The sequence below is a fragment of the Pungitius pungitius genome, chromosome 10 (genome assembly GCF_949316345.1).
Source record: "Pungitius pungitius chromosome 10, fPunPun2.1, whole genome shotgun sequence".
Taxonomy (NCBI): Eukaryota; Metazoa; Chordata; class Actinopteri; order Perciformes; family Gasterosteidae; genus Pungitius; species Pungitius pungitius.
Genome location: NC_084909.1, coordinates 8,367,708 through 8,389,829, shown reverse-complemented (window position 1 = coordinate 8,389,829; position 22,122 = coordinate 8,367,708). Strand labels below are relative to the sequence as shown.

The 22,122-nt window shown below is 46.7% G+C and overlaps 1 protein-coding gene across 3 annotated transcripts; it reads left to right on the top strand.

Moving 5' to 3' along the window:
* Nucleotides 1–497: 497 nt before the first annotated feature.
* On the top strand, nucleotides 498–22,113 carry si:ch211-45c16.2 (mitogen-activated protein kinase kinase kinase 13). Of its 3 annotated transcripts, none has more exons than XM_037488506.2 (14): nucleotides 498–587; nucleotides 13,552–14,285; nucleotides 14,726–14,909; nucleotides 14,999–15,190; nucleotides 15,711–15,869; nucleotides 16,006–16,164; nucleotides 16,308–16,416; nucleotides 16,630–16,739; nucleotides 16,897–17,013; nucleotides 17,252–17,395; nucleotides 17,620–18,367; nucleotides 18,460–18,530; nucleotides 18,704–18,995; nucleotides 19,099–22,113. In XM_037488506.2, exons 2-14 carry the CDS (start codon nucleotides 13,628–13,630, stop codon nucleotides 19,198–19,200), a joined length of 3,045 nt encoding a protein of 1,014 aa, XP_037344403.2. In that variant the 5' UTR covers nucleotides 498–587; nucleotides 13,552–13,627; the 3' UTR covers nucleotides 19,201–22,113. The 3 variants fall into 3 exon arrangements, with proteins under 3 accessions (XP_037344403.2, XP_037344405.2, XP_037344404.2); XM_037488508.2 differs by lacking the exon at nucleotides 498–587 and adding an exon at nucleotides 7,405–7,671; XM_037488507.2 differs by lacking the exon at nucleotides 498–587 and adding an exon at nucleotides 10,131–10,205.
* The last annotated feature ends 9 nt before the right edge of the window (nucleotides 22,114–22,122 follow it).

Here is a 22,122-nt window from a genome sequence, read left to right as displayed (position 1 = left end):
GCGCCAATGAGAAAATACAGGTGCTATATTTAACTACAGCATCGGAGAGCAGAATAACCGAAGAGCTCTCACTCTGCTGTATTGTGAAATGAAAAAAACAAACAGTTCACCAGAGACTTCGCCCTCCTTCAATTACCTTTTATTCAAGATAAAGATTTAAAATTAAAAAGATATTTATCGATCATGTATGTATATGGACACAGCAATAACGTATTCTACATATTTATATATACTAAAATGACATGTCAAAAGAATATACAGCAAACGTAAATGTATTGTATGTCAAAATATTGGCCTATATTGCATTATTTTGTTAATAACAGAACAGAACACACACACAATTGGTATAATGTGCGATTTTAGGTAATAATTCGGTTAAAACTAAAAAATTAAGTAAACTGACTTCTATTTCGCTAATACACGATCTTCGACTAGCGTGAGAGGCTTACAGGTGCACCGGCCAGAGAGTATCCGGAAGTGACGTAGCAGTTTCACAAGCGCACACTATTGGATCGGACGATACTCAGAGAGAGAGAGAGAGATGGGGAGACAGCGGGTGGACATCAGAGATTCAACGGAGCTTAACGGTAATACGCTATATTTTGTATTAATTGTATCGAGTGACGCGGCGTCACGGCTACATTAAACGGGTTGGTTTGGTCACGTGGTGAGCGTGTTTGGCCGGTGCAGCTACGGTGAAAATAACGTGAACAGCGTCAAGACTGTTAAAAAAAAACGCGACTCTTCTCCACTCGACTTCTGATCCCTTTCATTCCCCAACGCGACACCTGTGACAACACCCGGCGTCAACTAAAGAAAGAAGCCGCTAATACGTTGACTAATACACATTTTCAGCTTTAAGGATCAAACGGTTCGAGGTGTTTTTATGCTTCGCATTACGCAACGGAGTGGAACATCCCTCTGAATATCACCACTCTTCCCAGTGATCTTTAACCAGGAGAAGCAGGAAATTACAGGCTTCTGTTTGCTTCTGCAGGAGTGCAGGCTAAATTATAGTGAGAGGTCAAGAAGTGTTTGTCTTTTCAGTGAAGTAGTGTTACTCAGAATCGAAAGATTTTTGACTACGTGGCCAAACTCAAAGGTAATAACATAAAAAAGACACTGGATCGGACAGTTTAGCCCTGAGTTAAAATCCTGTGTTTGTTATTTACAGTACAATCCAACACAACCATACAGGACACCGTGGATTGCATCACAGTAAGATGTGTTTCTAATAGTTTGTCCACTCCCGTTGGATCATATATATTGTGTAGATATCATTTCTGAATGTTATACAGACCTCTCAGTATAATGCAAAGCAGAAATCAGTCTTTCTTCATGAATTCCAAAAACAAATCCAAGTCATAAGCAAGTAGTTAAGCACCCTTCAACAAATGGAACGCTAACCCAAACTATGTGTTTGAGGAGTTTATTGGCTGCAAATATTTTCATAATGTCTTTTTTTTTTAACCATGTGTGTCTTCGGGCCTAGTGGAAGATATCGAGTCATTACAAAAATAAATGTTCAAACCTAGGTGAAAGTCATTGATAACTTTGGGGGATTCGTTTTTTTTTTCAAGATGATGAGTCGAGTCAGTTACAGGTCACGCACACTCAGGGTTCTTCCAATCAGCCCAATGAGGCCCCCACCAGCAGCGTGTTGAAAGCCAAACCTCTTAGGTGACTACAAGTGTGTCACAGCTGTGGATTTTTAAGCTCTTTTGTTCTTTGTCTTGATCTGGAAGAGCTCTTTTTATAGCAGGAGAGCATTGACAGTCAATCTCATGATGTTAAACCGGGTTCCTTTGTTACCATAAACATCAACATTGGAGTTGACCTTCGCTCAGTCCACACCATCCAAGTCCCAACAACACTAGGGGGAATACGAACAAACAAATTGTGTGTTCATCCACATCTGAAAGTAGTGCCTTTTTTAGAAAAAGTGAACAAAACTACACTGTTTTACAAAATGAATGAACCTTTTTGTTGTTTCTGTTGTCTTCGGGTCTATGTTGGCTTAAAATATGAAATCATTTATGACCCAAAGATGAACGCAGTCAATAGAAGTGAACGGAGAACAAAATTAAAACCGGACGCAAATTCCGTCTATGCGTAAGAAAACGTGGCCAATGAAATAAATCACCACTCCCCCTCCTTTTTAAGTGGTTTATCCCTCAGACCCCGTCATTTAGAGGAGGTGGGTCACCCTGGCGACGCTGTTGCATGGCGACACGATGTCTGTCCTGGTGTCAAACGTTCCTGCACATCTGGGCTTTCGGGGGCCACATGGAGCCGAGCATCTGAGGCAGAGGAGGAGGAGGAGGAGGACGAGGAGGAGGAGGAGGAGGAGGAGGTGGTCCTGATGCAGGCGTATAGACCGGAAGCTGTCTTTTATGTAATGGACATGTGAAGCGTGGCCTTGCAGCTGGTCTGAGCTCTTAAATCCCGCCCTCGGAGGCTCGGCTCCGGTCGGTGTTACGTCCCATCAGGCTTAACGAGTAAGCCCACTGCTGTGTTTCCTGAGATGAAACCATAACTAAGATGTGAGGTTCTTGCGTGTCATCACAGCTGTGCTGCCCCCGATGAGGATCAATTGTTACAATACAACCGGGATGGCTGTAACGTGAAGAAAGTACTGTTGTATTTGAAGGGTTTCCGGGGGATTTTTCTCTTGTCTACATTTGCTACCCTTTTATGACATAATTGCTCGGCCATTTAATGAAAAAATTAGAGGCAATGCGGTGTGTATGTTTTCTCTCCGCCTTTAACAGTGGGTTTGACAGCTCTGTGGAAAGTTTGTAAATCAAGAGAATTCCCATTTAAGAAGTTGGTCTGGAAAGCCCACAGTGTTGTCATTAAATGACAAATGGATTAGAAAATAAGTTTCTCAAAATAATAAAGGAAAAGGAGGTTTGCGGTGATCGCCTTTAAAAATAGACGTGCCATTGGTCCATGCGCTGCGCAGCTTGTAGCACAGCCTTTGAAAAGCAGTTGAGTGGAAAAAGCCAAAGAACAAATGTTGAGTCAAAGGACAATAACACAAATGTCCTGCGCCCCCCCCCCCCCCCTCCCCCCCCTTCTCTCTCCGCCCATGCTGCCTCGGGGCCTTCTCCTCTCCCCGCCTCCTCCTTCTGAGTGACATTTCTGTAACGACGTCGTCCGAGCTCCTGCCTTCGTCCGGTCCTTAAAGCTCTCATCGCGCGCCACAGCTTTTCCCGCCGCCAAGGCCGCCGGCCACGCCTCACGTCTGCATCGGACCACCTAACGCCAATGAAGGCAGCTCAGCTTTGATAAGAAAGCATACAGGCGTCTACTCCATCTGGAGGTCGTTGGTTTGTTTATATATATATATATATATATATATCAGAGACCTTTTTCGGAGCTCTCCCTCCATGAATTGGAGGCCATCTGTTCAAAAATCTTCCTTTTAAAAATGGCGGTATTATGCTATGAAACCGGAAAAGTGCGCGAGGCTTGTGTAACTTTTGTTGTTATTCTATAAAAATCGGTCGATGCAAGGGGGTTTGCGTGCGCGTGTCCTTGCGTTTCTCTGAAAACGTAGAACCATAAACTAGGCTTAAGTCGGCATTGGCTTTGCAGCTAATGTTATGCAAGCTTCACTTCCCGGAAGAGTGGTGGATGAATTTTGGTGGTGGTTTGTGTCTACATGGCGGTTATGAGGGGAAAAAAATGATGCATTATTTATAATATGAAAGACACTCTTTAAAAAGACCAATAATATGTGAGAAACCTTGATCAAAATGCAGCTTACATAAATGATTCATTTCTATACAAACATCTACATTGTTTTGGTCGTGCGTGTGCTTCAGTTTGTGCACACACTGTCTGCACGTGGCTTTAAATGCACTTCTCTCTTGTGATGAGTCTGCTAGCCGAGCTTCTATAATTACCACAGCCTGCAGCGCCTCATGGGGAGCGTATTAACACACATGAGTGGAGTCACCACAGGCCCAGCGCGTGCGTGTGTGGCGTCTGGTTGTGCGGTTCTCCCTCCCGCATCTGCACAACATTATGTGAATAAACATGATCGACCGCTACTTGCAGATCATCGTACAATGCGCTCTTATTTCCCCACGAGCACCACTCACTCATTCTTCTCTGGTGAAATAATTAGCCCCAAGAAGGCAGGAGAGATGTCCTCAAGCTTTATGTAATCTGAGTTCTGCATTATAGCTCTAAGCGCAATCCCATACTTAACGCTCCGGATTAGCAGGTGCATTCAGTCTGGGGGGGGGGCTTTCTGTCTGCTTGCTCCCGCAGTCTCCTCCTCAACTTGTGACAAAGAGGCCATCGCGATGGCTCGAGCGCCAAGCAGCCATCGTTGTGTAATTTTGTGTGTTTGTGTAAGGCCGTGGGGGGGGGTTGGGCAGTGGGCACAGCGCAGTAATCTCACAAGCATTATCCGTGCGTCAGAATCAGCGGAGGTTGTGTGAGGAAAGCTCACTCATCCGCGCCTGCTTTTGCCGGGTTGTTTCTATCATCCGTGTCGGCCAAACCGGTTCATCCCCCTGCATGGATTCAACACATTAAGGGCCAAAGGTCATGGTCACTTTCTAACCCATATGTTAGCTGGGACAATGTCATACAACACTGGTGCCCTTTTGGACGTGTCTGTAAACATGATGGTGGTTCTAGATCTACAAGTCAAAATTTATTTCAAGTTCTCTAAATAAAGGAGACAGTTGAGTCATTTTTCAACCAAAGGAAATCGATCAAGAATGATTCTTATCTTGACTTAGGATCTAATACGTAGTAAACCTACTTTAAGCTACTCTGCGTGTTTCTGAGGGTACATTTCGCTGTGCCTGAACAGGTAATGATTATCTTCATGATCAGATCACTGACCTGCTGCCTGGAAGGGAACAGAGATTGAAAGGTGAACCTCTGTTTGATTGAACGGTCTCTGTTGCCGTGCCGACAGCAGACCCTGAGCCAATCATATTGGCCCATAGAAGCGTTGACTAAAAGTTTAATTGCACACACTTGCTGGTTCTGTGTTCTTTTCAGTACCTGCATAGGCCTGCTTGGCCATTTTTATTCAAGAAACCAGATATTTAGATATTCAAGTGGAATGTATAACTAATTAAACAAATTCTCTATTGAATAAATGATCTTTTACCATAAAGCAACATAACCCAATGGACTTTTGGACCCGAATTACAAAAATGTTCAATGTGTGCGCAATGCACACAAGAAAGACCTTTCTGTGTTTGTGGTGACATTGTTGTGTCAACACAACAGTTAATACAGGCACTAGAGATCAGCAACAACAGTATCATATTATATTGGGACAGGCTTGCCTTAAAAAGCACGTTTTTACCCTCTAACTCCAACTAAATGAAGCGGAAGCCGCATTAGATTGTATTAGATTTAAATCAATTGATTAAACAAGCATACAAGCACATTTTTTGGCTTCAATTAAGCATAAAGTAACCAAACTTTCTTTCTAAATACCAATGCTTTTAAAATATTTTGCATGGCAGGCACATACCTGCAAACGCCAAAATTATGTAAGACTGAGCAGTGGCAGTCTTGATTACATTTTTGTAATTGTGTGTGTGTGTGTGTGTGTGACACATAGTGTCTACACCTGGCCGCAGCATGCGATGGCAGATTGTAAAGGTAAACCTCTGTAAGCTGCGATGCTGCCGTTTCTCTTATTAATGCGGAGGACACAGGAGCTGTCAGTGCTGTTGTTCCGCTGGCGGTGAAATAGTAATGAGTGTGTATAACCGTGTGGTTTACAGCCCTGTCGCGCTTGGAGGTGAGCCACGGGCACGCCGGGCACTGACCGGCCGCGCAGCGTCCACTCTGCAGACAAACCAAACACACGCGACGGGAGGAAATCACATTTCACAATATCTTAGACCCAAATGCCTCAATATTGAGCTTAGCAGGATATTGGCCGCTCGGTACGTTTTGCGAATAAATCGTTTTACTGTAATGCATCCTTTAAAAAAAGCAAGCGAAGACATCATCACTTATTGGCATACACTAAATCCTGCTTTTTAAATTTGGTAAATGAATATTGCAATGGAAGGCCTCTTTAGATTTAGAATAGATTTGGATTTAACACTACAAATAAAGTTACAACAACAAAAAGATGTCCTGCTCATGTGTGAACATTAGGCCCTTAAGGCACTTGAACATGCTCTCTTGGGATGAGCCACGGAACCATTTATTGGAACGGTTTCACCTTTTTTTTTTTTTTTCCTCTCATCAAGAACGCCTCAAGCGCTGTTTTCCTCATGACTCGTTGTGGCCCTGCTCGTTCCCTCCTGAGCCCGCAGGCGTGTTATCTGCTGACCTCTGGAGCTTCAGCCTCTCGGCCCGAGCGGCCTTCTCTCACAGCAAACGGTTCAGGTGTTTTAACTCCCCGCTCCCACTGATTTGCAACGCCATCTCCATCTCTCTTTGGCATTATCTTCTAGAGAAGTCTCCCCCCTCCAGGTCCTCCTCCTCCTCTGGCAGCCCTTAGGGGGCTGGGCCTGAGGACGAAGAGTGGACAAAGCTTCTCCACTTTAGCCCCCCCCCCCTCCTCCCGGGTGCATCATTACGTTCCGGTGGCTCCCTCCCTCTCTTTATCATCCCCAGGGGTTTGAGAGGATAGAGGGTGGGTGGGGGTTGGGGGCGAGGGGACAGCTGTTCCCCAAGCCTTTTTCCTTTCATCCACAGGCAACCCCCCCCCCCCCGCCCCCCCCAGTGAAATAGCCTCTCTGGTAGATCTTTTTCTCCATCACTATCATTACAAACCGTCTCTACGGACTCACCACCTCCCTTCATCGAAGCCTCACCGGCCTTTTATTCCCCTCCAGTCTTTTGTTAATTTGGGATCATTTTCTTGCCGACTTGAGCCCGGACCTGCCTGAGGCCTGTGAGGTGCTCGGAGACCACCTGACGGGTCAGAGAAATGCAGGTTTTGCTGTTTATTTGTACGTGCTCTTTAGAAACATCATAATAAAAACCCGACGACCACGCACCCACAGTTTGTCTCACCACAGGTTGAGAGACCGAAATAAATAAAATCCATCCTACATGCTATGATAAAGGACACACTGTGCAGTCACATGCGGGATTGTAAACCGACTGGAATGGAGAGAACTGATTGCTGATTTTTTTTTTTTTTTTCGGTACAAAGGGATTTTCTCCTGTGCAGAAGCCGTCTGTCCTACTTACAGAGACGCCACCGCAGCCTAACCTGCTGTTCCCAGCTGGTGCCGCTCTAAAATACCCCCCCCCCCCCCGCCCCCTCCACCCTCTCTTCCTTTTTCTTCTCCTCTCCATCTCCCTTTACTCCTCTCTTGAGTGTGTGCGGAAGGCTCCGCCCCCTCCTCTGCTCTCCGGGCCGCGCGTCCTGCCTGCGTCAGACGGCTCCATTCATGAAAAGTGTGACGTGAGCGGGTCTTCATCCGCCCACTCGCATCCCCGGTGCTGCAGGAGTTAGAGGAATGCCCGTCGCTCTCCGGCCTCCCTGTGTCTCTCTCTTTCTCTCTCTCTTTCCACGCTCTTCTGGCCGTTTCTTTTTCTTCGTCTTGACCGCCAGTTCAGCTTCTCTCCACCTTGCTTTTAAAAAGAAAAAAATCCTCCTTTTTCTTTCTCCATCGGCGCCTCAGAGCTGAGTGAGGACCATGAATCTGAGCTCTGTCTGCTGTGAGTAATCTGCTGATGCCATGTGTACAGGTTCCTTTGCTTGTACCTTTTATCTCTGTATTTTGTTTAAATACTGAATATGTGTGTGTGCGCGCTGTTTGTAGTGTACGTGGATCAGCTGTGTCAGTGTTTGTTCAGCAGCAGTGCTGCAGGAGTGTGTCGAGGGGTCGTGCGTGCGGCAGCTATTTTGGGCTCAGCGGTGATGCTGCTGCTGCTTCTTTTTGATGCAGAACGTCTCCCTGCCCTCTGAAGGACGGGTTGGAGCCCACCTCCTGACGAAGCGGGTCAGATGGTTACTTACGTGTCACGAAGGTGTGTCGTGAACAAATCACGCCCACTCTCCAGGTTTTGTCCCCCCCCCCCCCCCACCACCCTAACTGCGTATTCATCACTGTTTGTTTTGCCAGGAAAGCTCTGTGCATGCTCATCTCTGTCCTCTGCCACTACACATGTTTATGTAACTGCACAGGCTGAGCAGCCGGGCTTCAGCAGTGAGGAGGAGAGGGAGGGGGAGGAGAGGGAGGGGGAGGAGGGGAGAGAGCGCCGTCCATCCAGTCTCCACACAGGGTTAGCAATAATGGCTGCGTGTTTGCCATCTGCATTGCACTTCTAGAGTGTCTAACACGTATTAAATATTAAAACACAGGGCTGTTGCAGGGGTGGAATGAAGCCACGAGGCCTTAGAGGCCCTAATGCGTATTGATTTCCTGGCTGATGGAGAAGGCAGAAGAAACGGAGATTCTCGATGAATCTGACGTGCTCCATTTTTTTTCCTCCTCTGTAGCTGTGTGTATATATATATATTCATACTGCGACCATTAAAATGGCGTCAGTCACAGCCGGTCTCCTGCACGATGAGTGTTGGTCTGTTGTGTCACTTTTTGTGTGTGTGTGTGTGTGTGTCTTTCTCCCTTGTTGGCGGTGCAGTCCGGCCGCCCTTATTAAAGGAGCACAAGGGGGATTGTTGTGGCAGCAGCTGCTCTGGTGTGCAGTGTTGAGTGTGCGTTGTTCTCTATGTGTGCGTTTGTGTGTGTGTGTGTGTGTGTGTTTGCTGCCGTCTCCCGGGCCGTGCGGGGCAGACAGGCCCAGTTCACACGGAGCCGGCTCCTCTTGTGTCCTTTGTTGTCGCTCTCTCTTCCCCCGCCGCGCTCATTGCAGCATCACGCCGCAAGCGTCCACGGTGGCGTCAGAAAAGCAGTTTCTCTTTGTGTCCTTTTTCTGTTGTCCAGCAACAACATTGTCTCCACGCTATCTCCTTCCTTCACAACCCTCCCCCCCCCTCTCCCGATGCCTGCCTAATCTGCTTCTCTTCTCTCCCTCCACCGTCGCTTTCTGTCGGCCTGCATTCATCATCTCCAGAGCGGAGCTGGTTAGCAGCTCTTTAAAGCTGCATCGTTAATCTTTGCTGGGAGCGAAGAGTCTGCTCCACTCAAAAGTGCAGATACTGAAGCCCCATGAGTTTACCCAAACAGAGTACGTGGTAGTTGAAGTTTATTTTGGGAGGCTGTGCGCCCTGGTTGCAGTGCGGAGTGAAGCCCGGAGGGAGAGTGTGTGGCTCTGCGTCGATGGCGCGCACGCTTTCCTTCAGTTACTCATTTTCTCCAGTTCTGACCGGTGCTGGCCGAGGCAATTTGAGGAACAAATTGTGTGTTTGGAGTGCTAATGATTCACAGCCATGTTAACCCTCTGAATTGCAGTGTTTTTCTGTAGAATGTTTTGTGTGTTGAGCTGTCTGACAGACCAGGGAAAACCGCACAGTCACGCTTTTGATGTTTTGGACGGAAAAGGCGAAGCAGCTTTTTGTTGTTGTTGTTTTTTTTTTTTACACTTTTGTCTTCCGTATCGGTCGACTCTCTGGTAGTTTCATTCCCTGTGACCTCAGCCGGTGCAGCTTTGACCTTGTTCCTATTTGCTCAGCAAAACCAGTCAAACCTGAGCAGGCAGGTAGGCAGGCTTCATTGCTCCGGGGTCTGTGTTCCTTCTCCAGCCCTCGGCTTTAAAGTCAGCTCAGGTGAGTCACCAGATGGAATCAGATAATAAAGGAGGAGAGATTGGGGGGAGGAGGAGGAGGAGGAGGAGGAGAATGTCAGCCCTCTGACTGCAGATGCCTGAACGCTGTGCCAGAATTAGTTTATTCCCCCGCTCCACCGCTGTGACATTACCAGCGGATTACTTTCACCCACCCACGTTAGGCTGCCCAATCCCCTCTGGCAGGACTCGTGGCCGTGGTAGTGGGGGAAAGATGATTTAGACATCGGCCCACTGGGTGGCTGTGTCATGTTTCTGAGGCCTCTAGATATGTTTTTTTTTTTGTTTGTTCGCTAAACATGTTCTAATTCTGTCTGCCCCCGCTGACAAAGAAATGCTGACTTGTGACTGAGATAACGCTGTGTACTCGACTGTGGCCGACCATGAAAGTCCATAGTCTGCACTGATGAGTGAAACTAGTACAAATACCAGAGTTCAGCTGTTCAACTGTGACCCAGAATAACAAGACGGTCACGAGTAGTTCAGACTGTGGAGAGCTGCTGATGGTAAGAGACTCTTGTCTTGTCCGGTCTCATTTTTTTTTATTTCTGTAAGCCACTTTTATTGGTCACTTGAGGCGCTCTGTGGCGGTCAGGAGGTGTAGAATCGGTTAAGGTTAACCAAGATATTATCCTGCTTGTTTTTTGCACACGTCTTACTTTAAAAAGAGTGAAGATTGCGTGTTGTTGTTCTTTCAAAATGCTGCTTTCCCTCTGTGTGACTCGCTTCTTTTTGCTCAGTGTGTGACTGGCGGCAGAAGGTCAGGGCGGATGCTGCGTTGACGTGGTAATGTGCGAATGATGATGAGGTGGTACGGCCTCCAAATTGGTTCTTTGTTGGTGACGCAGCTGTCCCCTAAAGGTGGCTCCCGCTATGGGGGCCCAGCAGGGCTTCCCTTAATGAGGAGCAGAGTGATGGAGAGAAGCACACGAGGCGGCTGTGTTAAAGGTCTGTTTGTTGCTGCGTTGACATGCCATAGGGAGCAGAGAGCCTGCACACAAAGTAAATGGCGGTGTTAGACGAGTGCCAAAAACAAAACAAAAAATCTCCTTTCCCCAGAGGATTGCTGGGAGTATTGGGATTAATGGATCTGGCAGGACACGCCCCTGGTGTGTGTGTGTCTGTGTGGGCATATGTGGTCTCTGAACCTGATCCTCCTGCACCACCAGCTGCCACACACACACACACACACACACACCTTCATAAAGACCTCGTTGATATCGTTACTCTTCATACTTTACCACGTCCACAAGTGCTCTCGTGTGCTGAAGATGTTTGTCGCGATGCATCGTGCTGCTGGTCGTTGACATTCGGTTGTGTTTGGAGAGGCATGAAAACGAAAGGAAGTATTTAGAGGATAGATGGAGGGATGAATAGGGTCTGTGTTTGTACAGCGCCGTAGAGGGATTAAAGGATCAGCCCCTAGTAATTTCTCTCTCCCTTTAACTCTCTCTCTCTCTCGCTCCCTCCCTCTTTATTATTTTTGCCCTCTCTGCTGAGCTTTGGCATTGTTTCCTTTACTGAAGCATTGTGTACTTGTGCCAAATGAAAGTTCAACGCCCGAGGGGTGGTCAGCGTGTCCTTTTTGCCCAGTCACGGCCCAATCGGAAAGTCCTGTAAATATTGACCGTGTAAATGAAACCGTGGGCCCTTCCTTCATGAGGCCCAGACATTATTCATGGTATTATATGTACATTGGGATCTCCATTAGAGATTAATGGGGGAGAAGGAGAGGTCCCTTTTTAAATCGTGGGAGGGAAGAGAGTATGGAGTTATTATCATTTTCCTTCTGCCCAAACGTGCCCTGGACTGTCCCATTTTTGTCCGTGTTGTTGGGGTCGCTGCGCATGCGCGCTGGGGCCTGAACGCGAACACATCCACCCGCGTCACAGGCGCAGCTCAAAGAATCCTCCGCCGGGTGGAATTTCAGCGCCGGCCTCTACTCGCCCGGCTCGATTGCCTCTGCTGAGGAAGAGGCGGATTTATTGGATACCTGAGAGAGCGTTCTTTCCTTCCCCTGCACTCTCAGCAACCTGCTTAGAGACCGGCCTGCATTATAGATGAGCAGCCGCGACACTCTCACAGCGCTCAGGTTACACCCCCCCCCCCCCCTCCAAGTAGAAACAAACGGATACAGTGCATGCATTTGCACCGGGCGTCATCTTTTAAATGTGAGCTCCACTTGTTTTTTGACTCTCCTCCTCTCCTTCATTTTGTGTCCAAAAAAGTACAAATAAGAAATGCACGGCTTCAGAGGATAAATGTAATGTGTTTCAGTTTGGACTCCATGCCTGTTGCCATCAGAAAAACCTCCACGTACCACAGAGACAACTCAGCGCTTCCTGACTCCTCCCTCCTGGACTTTGATCTCCTGTTCCCGACTGTACACACTGTACAGCCTCCTCCTATCTCCCCACTCTGTGCCCTTCACGCTCTCATTTCAAAATAGATTGGATGTCTAAGGGCAAGTCCTTTTTATATTTTTAGTTTTTTTTAAAGTAATCGGCACACTGCCTCCTCCGTTTTTTTTTTTTTTTTTTTTTCCTTCCTTTCTATTTTTTCTTGACAAGACTGCGTTAACGAGCTCGGTGAGATTGGGGATTACCGGAAATCTGTTTGTCTGAAAACACACTGTGTGTTGCAGTTGCAACAAATGAAAGCCCCGATGTGGAGGATTTGATGATTTCCGACTTCCAGCGGAAATGTTGAAAAAAAGACACCGCGAACGACAATAAACACTGAAAACACTTGAAGCGGACCCGGTTGAAGAGAAACAAAGCAACACAGCGTTTAGACTCTAACGGCTTTCTTCATAATCGTCGGCTTTGGGTGATTGACAGGTGTCATTTTATAATAGTGGTAGAAAGCAATGCCTTTTAGTTACTTTTTCAAAGCACAAGATATTCAAGTAGCTGGGTAGCTGGAAAAAAAGTATACAAAAAGTTAGGAGATTGAGTCATGTGATGAAACCTCAGGCATTGTGCTACAGAAGCCTGGGAGTTTCAATTAATAATTAATAATTAAGTAAAAGGTTATTGGTGCACATTGAATTGAGACTCTCAGGTTTCCTTTGTTTATCCTTGTTTATTCTTTAAGATGTTGTGTTCTATTTGCGATGGGATGTTTTTTTTAATCTGAGGGACTTTGCTGACAAAGTTGCAAATCAAATTGCAGCTTTAATTCATGGAAATAATGAATGTTTATATTTCTTTTCAGCAGTGTGATCATTTCTTGTTTATATCTCAAAGTTTAAAAGTGGCTTAACTAGATATCCCCTTCTATCCCTTTTTGGATATGATTCCAAACACCACATTGCAGTTATTCAGTGACCATACCAGTGTGTTTCTTATGCTGGTTAAGCAGTGAGAATGGGCTGTGCGTGCCAGATGTTTAGCTCTCAGCGGTCCTAATACACAGCAGGGCTTTTAATCTCTGCTATACTCCTCCTGCTTCACTCAGAACACGGTAAAGCCCCAGTTATGTGTGTGATTAGTTTAGACCAACTATTTCCTAGTATACAATTATTTAAATCTACTCCGCAAACCTTCATTCACAAAGTCTGTCTTAGACTCTAGTTTAAAGTCTGATAATTTCCAACCTCCTTCACCCTGCCGTGTTTTCACTGCACCGTTAACAATAATCATCATTAATGAAAGCTCTCTCAATCCGAGATCAATGAGAGGATTACCTTCCTCTTTGACAAACTAATAGGGCCCTGTGTCAACAGTTACAATCCTGTTATTGTTGTCTCATGTGTCTACAATATTCTAAATGGATTCCACTCGTTTCATTTTACATGGACTTTATTAAAGGTGACCTGTTTTGTTCTGTGTCCATCTCCCCACCCCGTAGGTGATATTCAACATTCAGAAGACCATCCAGCGCGTTAGGACGCTCCCCACTCCTTAACGCTGAGCAGCCCGTGCACATGCACGACACCATGGGTAGCTCCCCAGAGGTGCTCTCGTGGACTTCCTGCCCCAGTCTGCTGGTGGGCAAGCTGAAGGAGGAGCTCAAGCTCTCCGGGGCCGTGGACACGGTGAAGAAATCAAACTCGCCCGACTCCCAACCTCCGCCCCCTCAGGCCCCTCCGTCCAGCTCCCCTCCTCAGATCATCACAGACCTTGCGCCGCCGTTGCACCTGCCCGTCCCCACGCAGACGCTGCACACGCCCGGCCAGGACGAGGACTCGGTGCTGGGGGGTATAAGTCCCCCAAACGTAGCCTTGAGTGTGGACTCGACGCGGAGCGAAGGGAGGCACTTTGACAACAGCGTGCTGCAGCTGCAGGAGCACGAGCACGAGGAAGCGGGATCGCCGGCCTCCTGCGAGCACGGCGAGTGCGGCAGCGGGATGGAGGAGCAGACGGGAGAGGGCGATTGTCAAGTGGACCACAGTGGAGAAGGAAAGCAGAACAACCACCACCACCATCATCACCACCACCACCACCCCGACGACATCAAGCTGCACTTCCAGAGAGCGGGGCCCGGGTCGGGGGGGTTCTTAGAGGGGCTGTTCGGTTGCCTTCGCCCCGTGTGGAACATCATCGGGAAGACATATTCGACAGAATACAAGCTACAACAGCAAGGTCAGTTCTGGTTTTTATCTCGTTTCTACAACGCATAACTACGTTGGAACAGCAAATGGACATATTATATCTTATATATACAGTGTACTATGGTGTAAACCATGTGGTGTTTCTCTCAAATACTTGAAAGATGGTTTTAGGAAGCTCAATGTACATGACATTTATTTTGAAAGTGTTGTTTTTTTGTTTTAAGGAATAGGAATAGCAACATATTGAATTGCATTTTCAATCATTTTTGTCGTTTTTGTAGAAAATACATAAACAAGGTAAAAGTTTGTTAAAAGTCATCGGCTTTAGCTCTGCTGGTACTAAATAGCTTGAGTTAATGATCACATTTAAATTCTTAATAAACATTTGATATTTGAATGGGCTTATTTCACAAATGCTTAACTATTCCTTTAAGGACCTAAGAAAATTGATGGACACCTTTTTGTTTGCAGACACGTGGGAGGTGCCATTCGAGGAGATCTCTGAGTTGCAGTGGTTGGGCAGCGGTGCACAGGGAGCCGTCTTCTTGGGAAAGTTCCGCTCTGAGGAGGTGGCCATCAAGAAGGTGCGTGAGCAGAAGGAGACGGACATTAAACCCCTGCGAAAACTCAAGCATCCCAATATCATCAGCTTTAAGTAAGTCCACATCCACTTGATCCAGATGTGCACAAGTTTGTCAATATCAATTTCTGTAGGTTGGTAAATGTGTGTTTTGTCCATTTTAGGGGGGTGTGCACCCAGGCGCCTTGTTACTGCATCATCATGGAGTACTGTGCGCAGGGCCAGCTGTACGAGGTGCTGAGGGCGGGGAGGAAAGTGACCCCCAGGATGCTGGTGGACTGGGCCACAGGCATCGCCAGCGGCATGAACTACCTTCACCTGCACAAGATCATCCACAGGGATCTCAAGTCTCCCAAGTAAGTTTCCTCTTGTCGTCAAATGAGTAGTCTGTTTTCTTGGTTACTGCCATGGTTACTGTGGTCAGATCAGCCTTCTTTAAGATGTCTTTGCCCACAGCTGCAGCAACAGTTTCTCCTTCAGCTCAGAGTAGTCTGACATTAACTTGAATGCCGTTGTCAGACTTAAAAGGTAGACAGCGGCCGGTCTTAACCCGCTCCCGCAGTCTCCTCCTCTGCTCTCTGTAGCCCTCTTGTTTCTCTAATCAATAGCAACACGCTGCTGCTGCAGTCAGCAGGATGGTAGCGGGCTGAATGTTCTGGGAAGGTCAGTCTCATTCAGCTAATGGGGGGGTTTCAGATGCAGAAATGTGCTCATGTAACTGGTTTTTACTACAATCAATTGTTTCAAATCATTAAGCCCAGGTCATCGGATATGGATTAATGCCGGACACTCCTTGGCTCCAAAAGATCTTTATTGGTCCTCTTAATCACACAGTTGGACATGGCAAACAAGTGTGTGTTCTCTTTTTGTTTGTAGTGTTTTGGTCACCTACAACGACACCGTGAAAATCTCCGACTTTGGGACGTCCAAAGAGCTCAGTGATAAAAGTACAAAGATGTCCTTTGCGGGTACAGTGGCCTGGATGGCCCCTGAAGTGATAAGAAATGAGCCCGTGTCTGAAAAAGTAGACATCTGGTAAGTACTTAAACTACTACAGACATAAGGGCAGCGTTCAACGGTTTCAGTATTTATGTCTTGATAAAAGTGTAATATTTCAGGAGCCATTTATTTATGTCTGTAGTGAGACCTGACTTACTTTTTCTCGTTGAAGGTCATTTGGAGTCGTGTTGTGGGAACTTCTGACCGGAGAGATTCCCTACAAAGATGTGGACTCCTCAGCCATCATTTGGGGTGTTGGCAGCAACAGTCTTCACCTCCCCGTCCCCTCGACCTGCCCGGACGGCTTCAAAATCCTCATGAAACAAACCTGGTGAGTGCTGATCCTACATTATGTCGGAGACATCTTGGTGCAGCACAATCATTCGCATTTGTTTTGTTAAAATGCTTTGGTTAATACTCACAATGCACCACACAGGATTCTCATTTAATCATATCTTTCTCTGTCATTTGCAGGCAGAGCAAGCCCAGAAATAGGCCTTCATTTCGTCAGATCCTCCTGCACCTTGACATCGCCTCTGCTGATGTCTTAGGAGCTCCTCAGGAGACCTACTTCAAGTCTCAGGTCAGCACTGTTACTGCCAAACGCAACAAGCTTTGCTTTGTTTAAGAGGAGTTTTATGCATCAACTTTGAGTGGAGTTCGCTAGCCTTTGACACTATTTACTTCTTTTAGATAATAATATTCTTTCAGGTACACATATGAGTGTAAATCCTTGAATTTCTTTTGTGTTTGAGAGTGGATTCCCAACTTTATTTCCATTGTTCCAACATTACAGTCAGAATGGAGAGAGGAAGTGAAGAAACATTTTGAGAAGATCAAAAGTGAAGGCACCTGTATCCACAGGCTGGACGAGGAGCTGATCCGACGCAGGCGGGATGAACTCAGGTGTGTAAGAACATGCACAAATACATAAAAACATAAAGAGACAACAGCCATTCATAGCTTTTGCTCATTTGGACCTATTAATGTGACTTACCATCAGTTTAATTACGTTTAAATGAGTATATTTCTTTGTGTTAATTATATCATGCGTTTCTCTCAGGCACGCTCTGGACATCCGGGAGCACTATGAGAGGAAACTGGAGAGAGCTAACAACCTCTACATGGAGCTCAGTGCCATCATGCTGCAGCTGGAGGTCCGAGAGAAGGAACTAATGAAGTATGTAAATAACTTCTCTATCACTTTAGTCATCAGCTTGCTTTACCGCCGACCTGCTCTCTTTTGTGTAAACTGGCAATTCCTCTTCATGACAGGCATTTTTAATCAATTTTTATATTTGAAATTATTACATTGGCTTGTAAGACAATTGGCTGTATGTTCAGCTAGTAAGAATAACAGAATAAGAAGTCATTGTTCCCTGTCATTTGACTCCTTAATAATTCTGCCATTCCTGCAGGCGAGAGCAGGCGGTCGAGAAGAAATATCCAGGGACCTACAAGCGACACCTCGTCAGACCCATTGTCAGGACCAACGCTGTAGAGAAGCTCATCAAGAAGAAAGGAAGCATGTCCCACAAACCTGGGGTGCCCTCCACCAAAAGGTCTGAAGCATAGCGATCAACAGCTAATTATACATGAAAACGTTTTGATTTGATGTTTCAGCTGCTACACACCCATTAGCATGGATTAGCATGTTTATCCAGACGATAAATATACATTCAATCAGTAAAGTATTATGAATTACTAGATGTTCTGGTAAAGCCAGATATGTCATTAAAAGGCATTGGATGAATCGATTGGGATACCTTATGTTAATCGCTTTCAGACCCGACCTGCTTCGTTCCGATGGCATCCCCAGCCTCGACCCACTCCCCTCGCCTCTATCGGCCAGCCCCAAGCTCTCCACGCCTCCCGGAAAGGCCCGCTACCGAAGCAAGCCGCGCCATCGCCGCGCCAACAGCAAAGGAAGCCACGGCGAGTTCTCCGGGCTGCTGAGGCCTCTCGCATTAGAGGACACCCAGTCTCTCCAGGAGCAGCCCTTCCTCCTCCTCCACCACCACCACCACCACCCGCAGACCGAGGCGCCGTTCCTCCCCTTGAAGGGCCGGGAGCAGGCCGTCGTAAACTGTGCCAACAACCTGCGCTACTTCGGGCCCGCCGCTCCCCTCCGTAGCCCTCAGACGGACCACCTCCAGCGCCGCGTTTCTGAGCCCAGCCCTGACCTCATCTCCACCGCTGTGGATGCAGACACGCGGCAGCACACTTCGTCCACGGGCCCCGATCCTGTCCCGGGCGCCGGCGCCGGTACTTTGTGTCCCTGCTGCCAGGCTCACCCCTTCCCCGGCTGCCTACACTGCCAGGAGACCCCACCTGCGTCGAACCATCCGGAGTTGCCCCACTACTCGCTGCTCAACACCCATGAAGGCACTGCGTCTCTGCCAGGGGCTTCGGGCAAAGAGCCGGCCTCAGACGGAGGGGCCACTAAGGAGGCTCAGCCGCAAGAGCAGCAGGCCTCCCAGCGCACTCCCACCCTGCTCACCGCCCTGCCCCGCACCCTCAGGCCTCTCAGGAAGGTTAGCAAAGCCCTTGAGTTTTCATGCACGGGTTTGTGTTCATAAAACTGTGAAAGACCATTTATTAACCGCTGTAATTGCTTCTCCTGCAGGGTGGCGACGAGTCATCTGAAGAGGAAGAGGGGGAGGTTGATAGTGAAGTGGAGTTTCCGAGGAGACAAAGGTAAAAAACAAGTCTTCTTCCCTTCTTTTTGGCCACGGCCATCACAAATGATGAAAGCTGTCAGTCCCATCTTTTGAGTTTGCCGCTGTGACCTAACTGTGCTCTAACACTTTAACGGCACGTGGTGTAACAAAGACCAGGTCACTCTTACCGTTCCCTCTGCCCCCCCACAGACCCCATCGCTGTATGAGCAGCTTCCAGTCCTACTCCACCTTCAGCTCAGAGAACCTGTCGGTGTCTGACGGAGAGGAGGGAAACACCAGTGACCACTCCCACAGCGGGCCCCTGGAGAGGCTGAGCACCAGTCAGGAGGAACATCTGGACGAGCTGCTGTCTCACACACCGGAAATCCCCATTGACATCTCCACCCAGTCAGATGGCCTCTCTGACAAGGAGTGCGCCGTGCGCAGGGTGAAGACCCAGATCTCTCTGGGGAAACTGTGCTCCGACGAACACAGCTACGAGGTACTCGCCTTCATCTTAGCCGCGCCGGTCATGATGAAATCATGCGATTTGATGTTGTAAAGCAGGTACTGAGTGGGTCTTCTCATTCTCATTTTTCTCCCAGAATCCACTGCAGTTTGGGGATTCAGACTGCGATACGTCAGAGGCCGAGTGCTCCGATGCCACCATCAGAAACAACAAAGTCGGGGCCCCTTCCTCCTGGTGAAACCAAAGGGCTCGGTTCCGTTTTTTTGCCTGGAGGCCATCGTGTCCCACACAGCCTTGCAGAAAATACAGCAATAAGAGGACGACATTGTAAACAAAGCTCCTTATAGCAAACCCCCTCCATGCAATCTCTCCCAGAGCCACCCTTCCCTTCATTGTCCCTCATTTCCCTTCCTCTCTTGCACAGCATCCAGGCAACCCATGGCAGGGATTCCCTTTTGAATGATAATGTACAGTAGAACATTCATAATTTATTTTTGTCTGAGTTTCAAAGGCAAAATCTGAAACTTATCTGATCATTCAGAGAGAAAAAATAAACTTTTTAAACTGAGCAAGCGTGTGTGAGGAGGAGGAGGAGGAGGAGGAGGAGGATGCTGATGATGAGAAGGATGATGTGTTGAGGTGAAGTTAAATCGCTGTGATATTCGTTTTTTCAGGTGACTGACGCAGACAAGAAATGTCACTACAAGCTTTTTGATCATTGTTTTAGACTGAAATCCCTCAAGGATCTGAGTTTATAGCACAGATCCTTGTTTCCCCCCACCACTCACACAGTAGCTTTTCAATACAGTTTGAACACCAGCATGAGCAACTTGCCTCGCAACAGGACACCCTTTGTTTTGAAAAACAACAACATGTGTCTAGTCGGCCGTCGGGATCCCCGCTGAACTGTCAAAGCATGCCTGCGCAGATTGCAAAATGCAAACCGCTGCCAGAAGACTGCATGAAGCGGACGAGTTAGCAGAGCAACGCAGATGAGGACTCAGCTGACAAGATACAAAAACACAGAAAAAAATAGATTTTTCCTCTGTGGCCCGGCTCATCCTTCTCCGAGACACGTCAACGTCACTGTCATCACCAATCAGATGTCAAGACCAGAGTTGTTGAGGGAGGGAGTGTGTGTGTGTGTGTGTGTGTCGGTGTGCGTCTGTGAGAAAATGGTTTCTACAGTTTCAAGTCTCATCTCAGGATTGCTCGAGGTCTGAGAAACTGAACTGGACCAACTATTCACCATAGGAATCTTCTCTGAGTGGCATGTAATATGGACCATACAGGAATACAAAAAAAGTCTTACAGAGAGCCTTCGTGTTCAACCCTGTGTTGCTGTAACTGACATTAATGTTATGTAGAGACATAGAGCGTTTTAGTTGAAATCAAGGTGCAGTAACCCATTTCTTGACACCACTATCACTACAATCTACCATTTTCTAGCAGGGCCATTTCTACTGGCTGATACCCGATGTCCAAAAACAATAATTGTTGTTTGTGCTCTAGTGAATAAAACTGCAATAATGCAGGTTGGCGCTCAGGTGAGGAAGAAGTTCCTTTCTCAGGATCTGAGGCGTCTAGCTGGCTAGACACAAAACATTGAGCGGTGGCTGCAGGCGAGCAGCAAGTGTTTAGCAGCTCTATTCTACATTTTCAGAAATTGACCTTTGGGGGGTGTTTGATGCTCAGGTTTCATGTCGCTGATTGAGAGCAGGAGCAATATATCAACAAGCACTAGATGAAGAAAGCTACAATGACTTACTTTCAGCTTGTGTTGTTTAAATGTCCCGGCTCAATTCATTTGAATTTATTTTATTCCTACTTGTTATCTTTTGAACGGGGATACTGCACCGTTGAGAGCTTTATATTTATCCCTATTTGAGTGTTAGTCATCCCCATGATCGTGCGGTTGAATAATAGCCAAGGTTGAATTCAACAATAGTGATGTCACATTGTCGGCTCACGTGTATGCCGGCGGCTGAGGTTCTGAATTAGGAATTAAAGCCAGAGACGAGGCCACAGAGCAATAAAGACGCTCTTGGTTTTCAACCACCTCATCTCAGTGTATGTTACTCCTGTATATAGGCGTCTATTATCTGTTAATGTGATCGGTTTTTCGCCTCCCTATAACGTATCGACTAAATGAGCAGGAAATAATATCATCTGTATCACATCAGTATTGGGCACTGCAGGAGGGTGCATGAGTAGCACGAGGTGAATCTAAAACTGTACTAATGGATCAACTACTTTTTGCTTGAAAGCTTTGGAACTAATTATACCTGATACTGAACGCAGCTGCTGCTTTCCTCGAGCCTCCTCCCTCCGTTTACGTTTGTGTGAAATGACCTAGTGTATTGTAATAACTGGGTAATCCGATCAAGCTGTTCATAACATTGTCTTTCTGTCATACCCTGTCAAGTTTGATTGTTGTAAAGTTTTCATTTAATATCGATTCTTGTTTTTTGTTTTTTTTGTAGCTGGCCTACGTGATTATTGAATTAATTTATTATGAATGACTGGTTAGGTTTCAGGCAGCTTAGGAAATGTCATGATCTATGATTCCTCCTGAAAAGTATTATTAAAAGGAAGCACAATGAATAGGAGAGGACAGTATTTGCATGGGAGAACAAGAGCATTGCATACCAATGGCATCATTTTGTTGCTTTGACTCAGCAGGGGACCATACATCATTTAGATCATGTACTGATTTGACAGACTTAAGTTACCAATGTCGTGCATTCCTAAAGTTTTTTTTACTTTGTATCCCTCCAACGGCTATAAGGAATCACAAGTACAACCAAAATCTGTTTTAGCAGGATAAATGAGACCTTAAACTGGAGGCATGTGTAATGCTGATTTCTGTACAGAGATCCCTTCTATTTTAAATTTAACTAAAATGCCAGATACTTACTTCTGGGTTTTGGTGGAATTGTTTCCAACTGTAGACATCATGTTGCCTCATCCAACGTTTCAAACATGTTTTTTTGTTACTCTCATCCCTAACTCCCTTTCTTGTTGAATGGCATTACGATCAACCAATCCCATCATTTTCCTGTATAATCCAGTGTACAGTGCATTTGGTATCTGGGAGAATAAAATCAGAGCAAACAACTGCATGGAATAAATGCTGATGTACTGTACCCAACTCTCTGTG

Bases quoted from the DNA above. Each gene is read 5' to 3' on its own strand.
- si:ch211-45c16.2 (XM_037488506.2), top strand. From the start codon at position 13,628: ATGCACGACACCATGGGTAGCTCCCCAGAGGTGCTCTCGTGGACTTCC. The intron at 15,191-15,710 runs GTAAGTTTCCTC...TTTTGTTTGTAG, and splicing joins AGGGATCTCAAGTCTCCCAA to TGTTTTGGTCACCTACAACG. The intron at 18,368-18,459 runs GTTAGCAAAGCC...CTTCTCCTGCAG, and splicing joins CCCTCAGGCCTCTCAGGAAG to GGTGGCGACGAGTCATCTGA.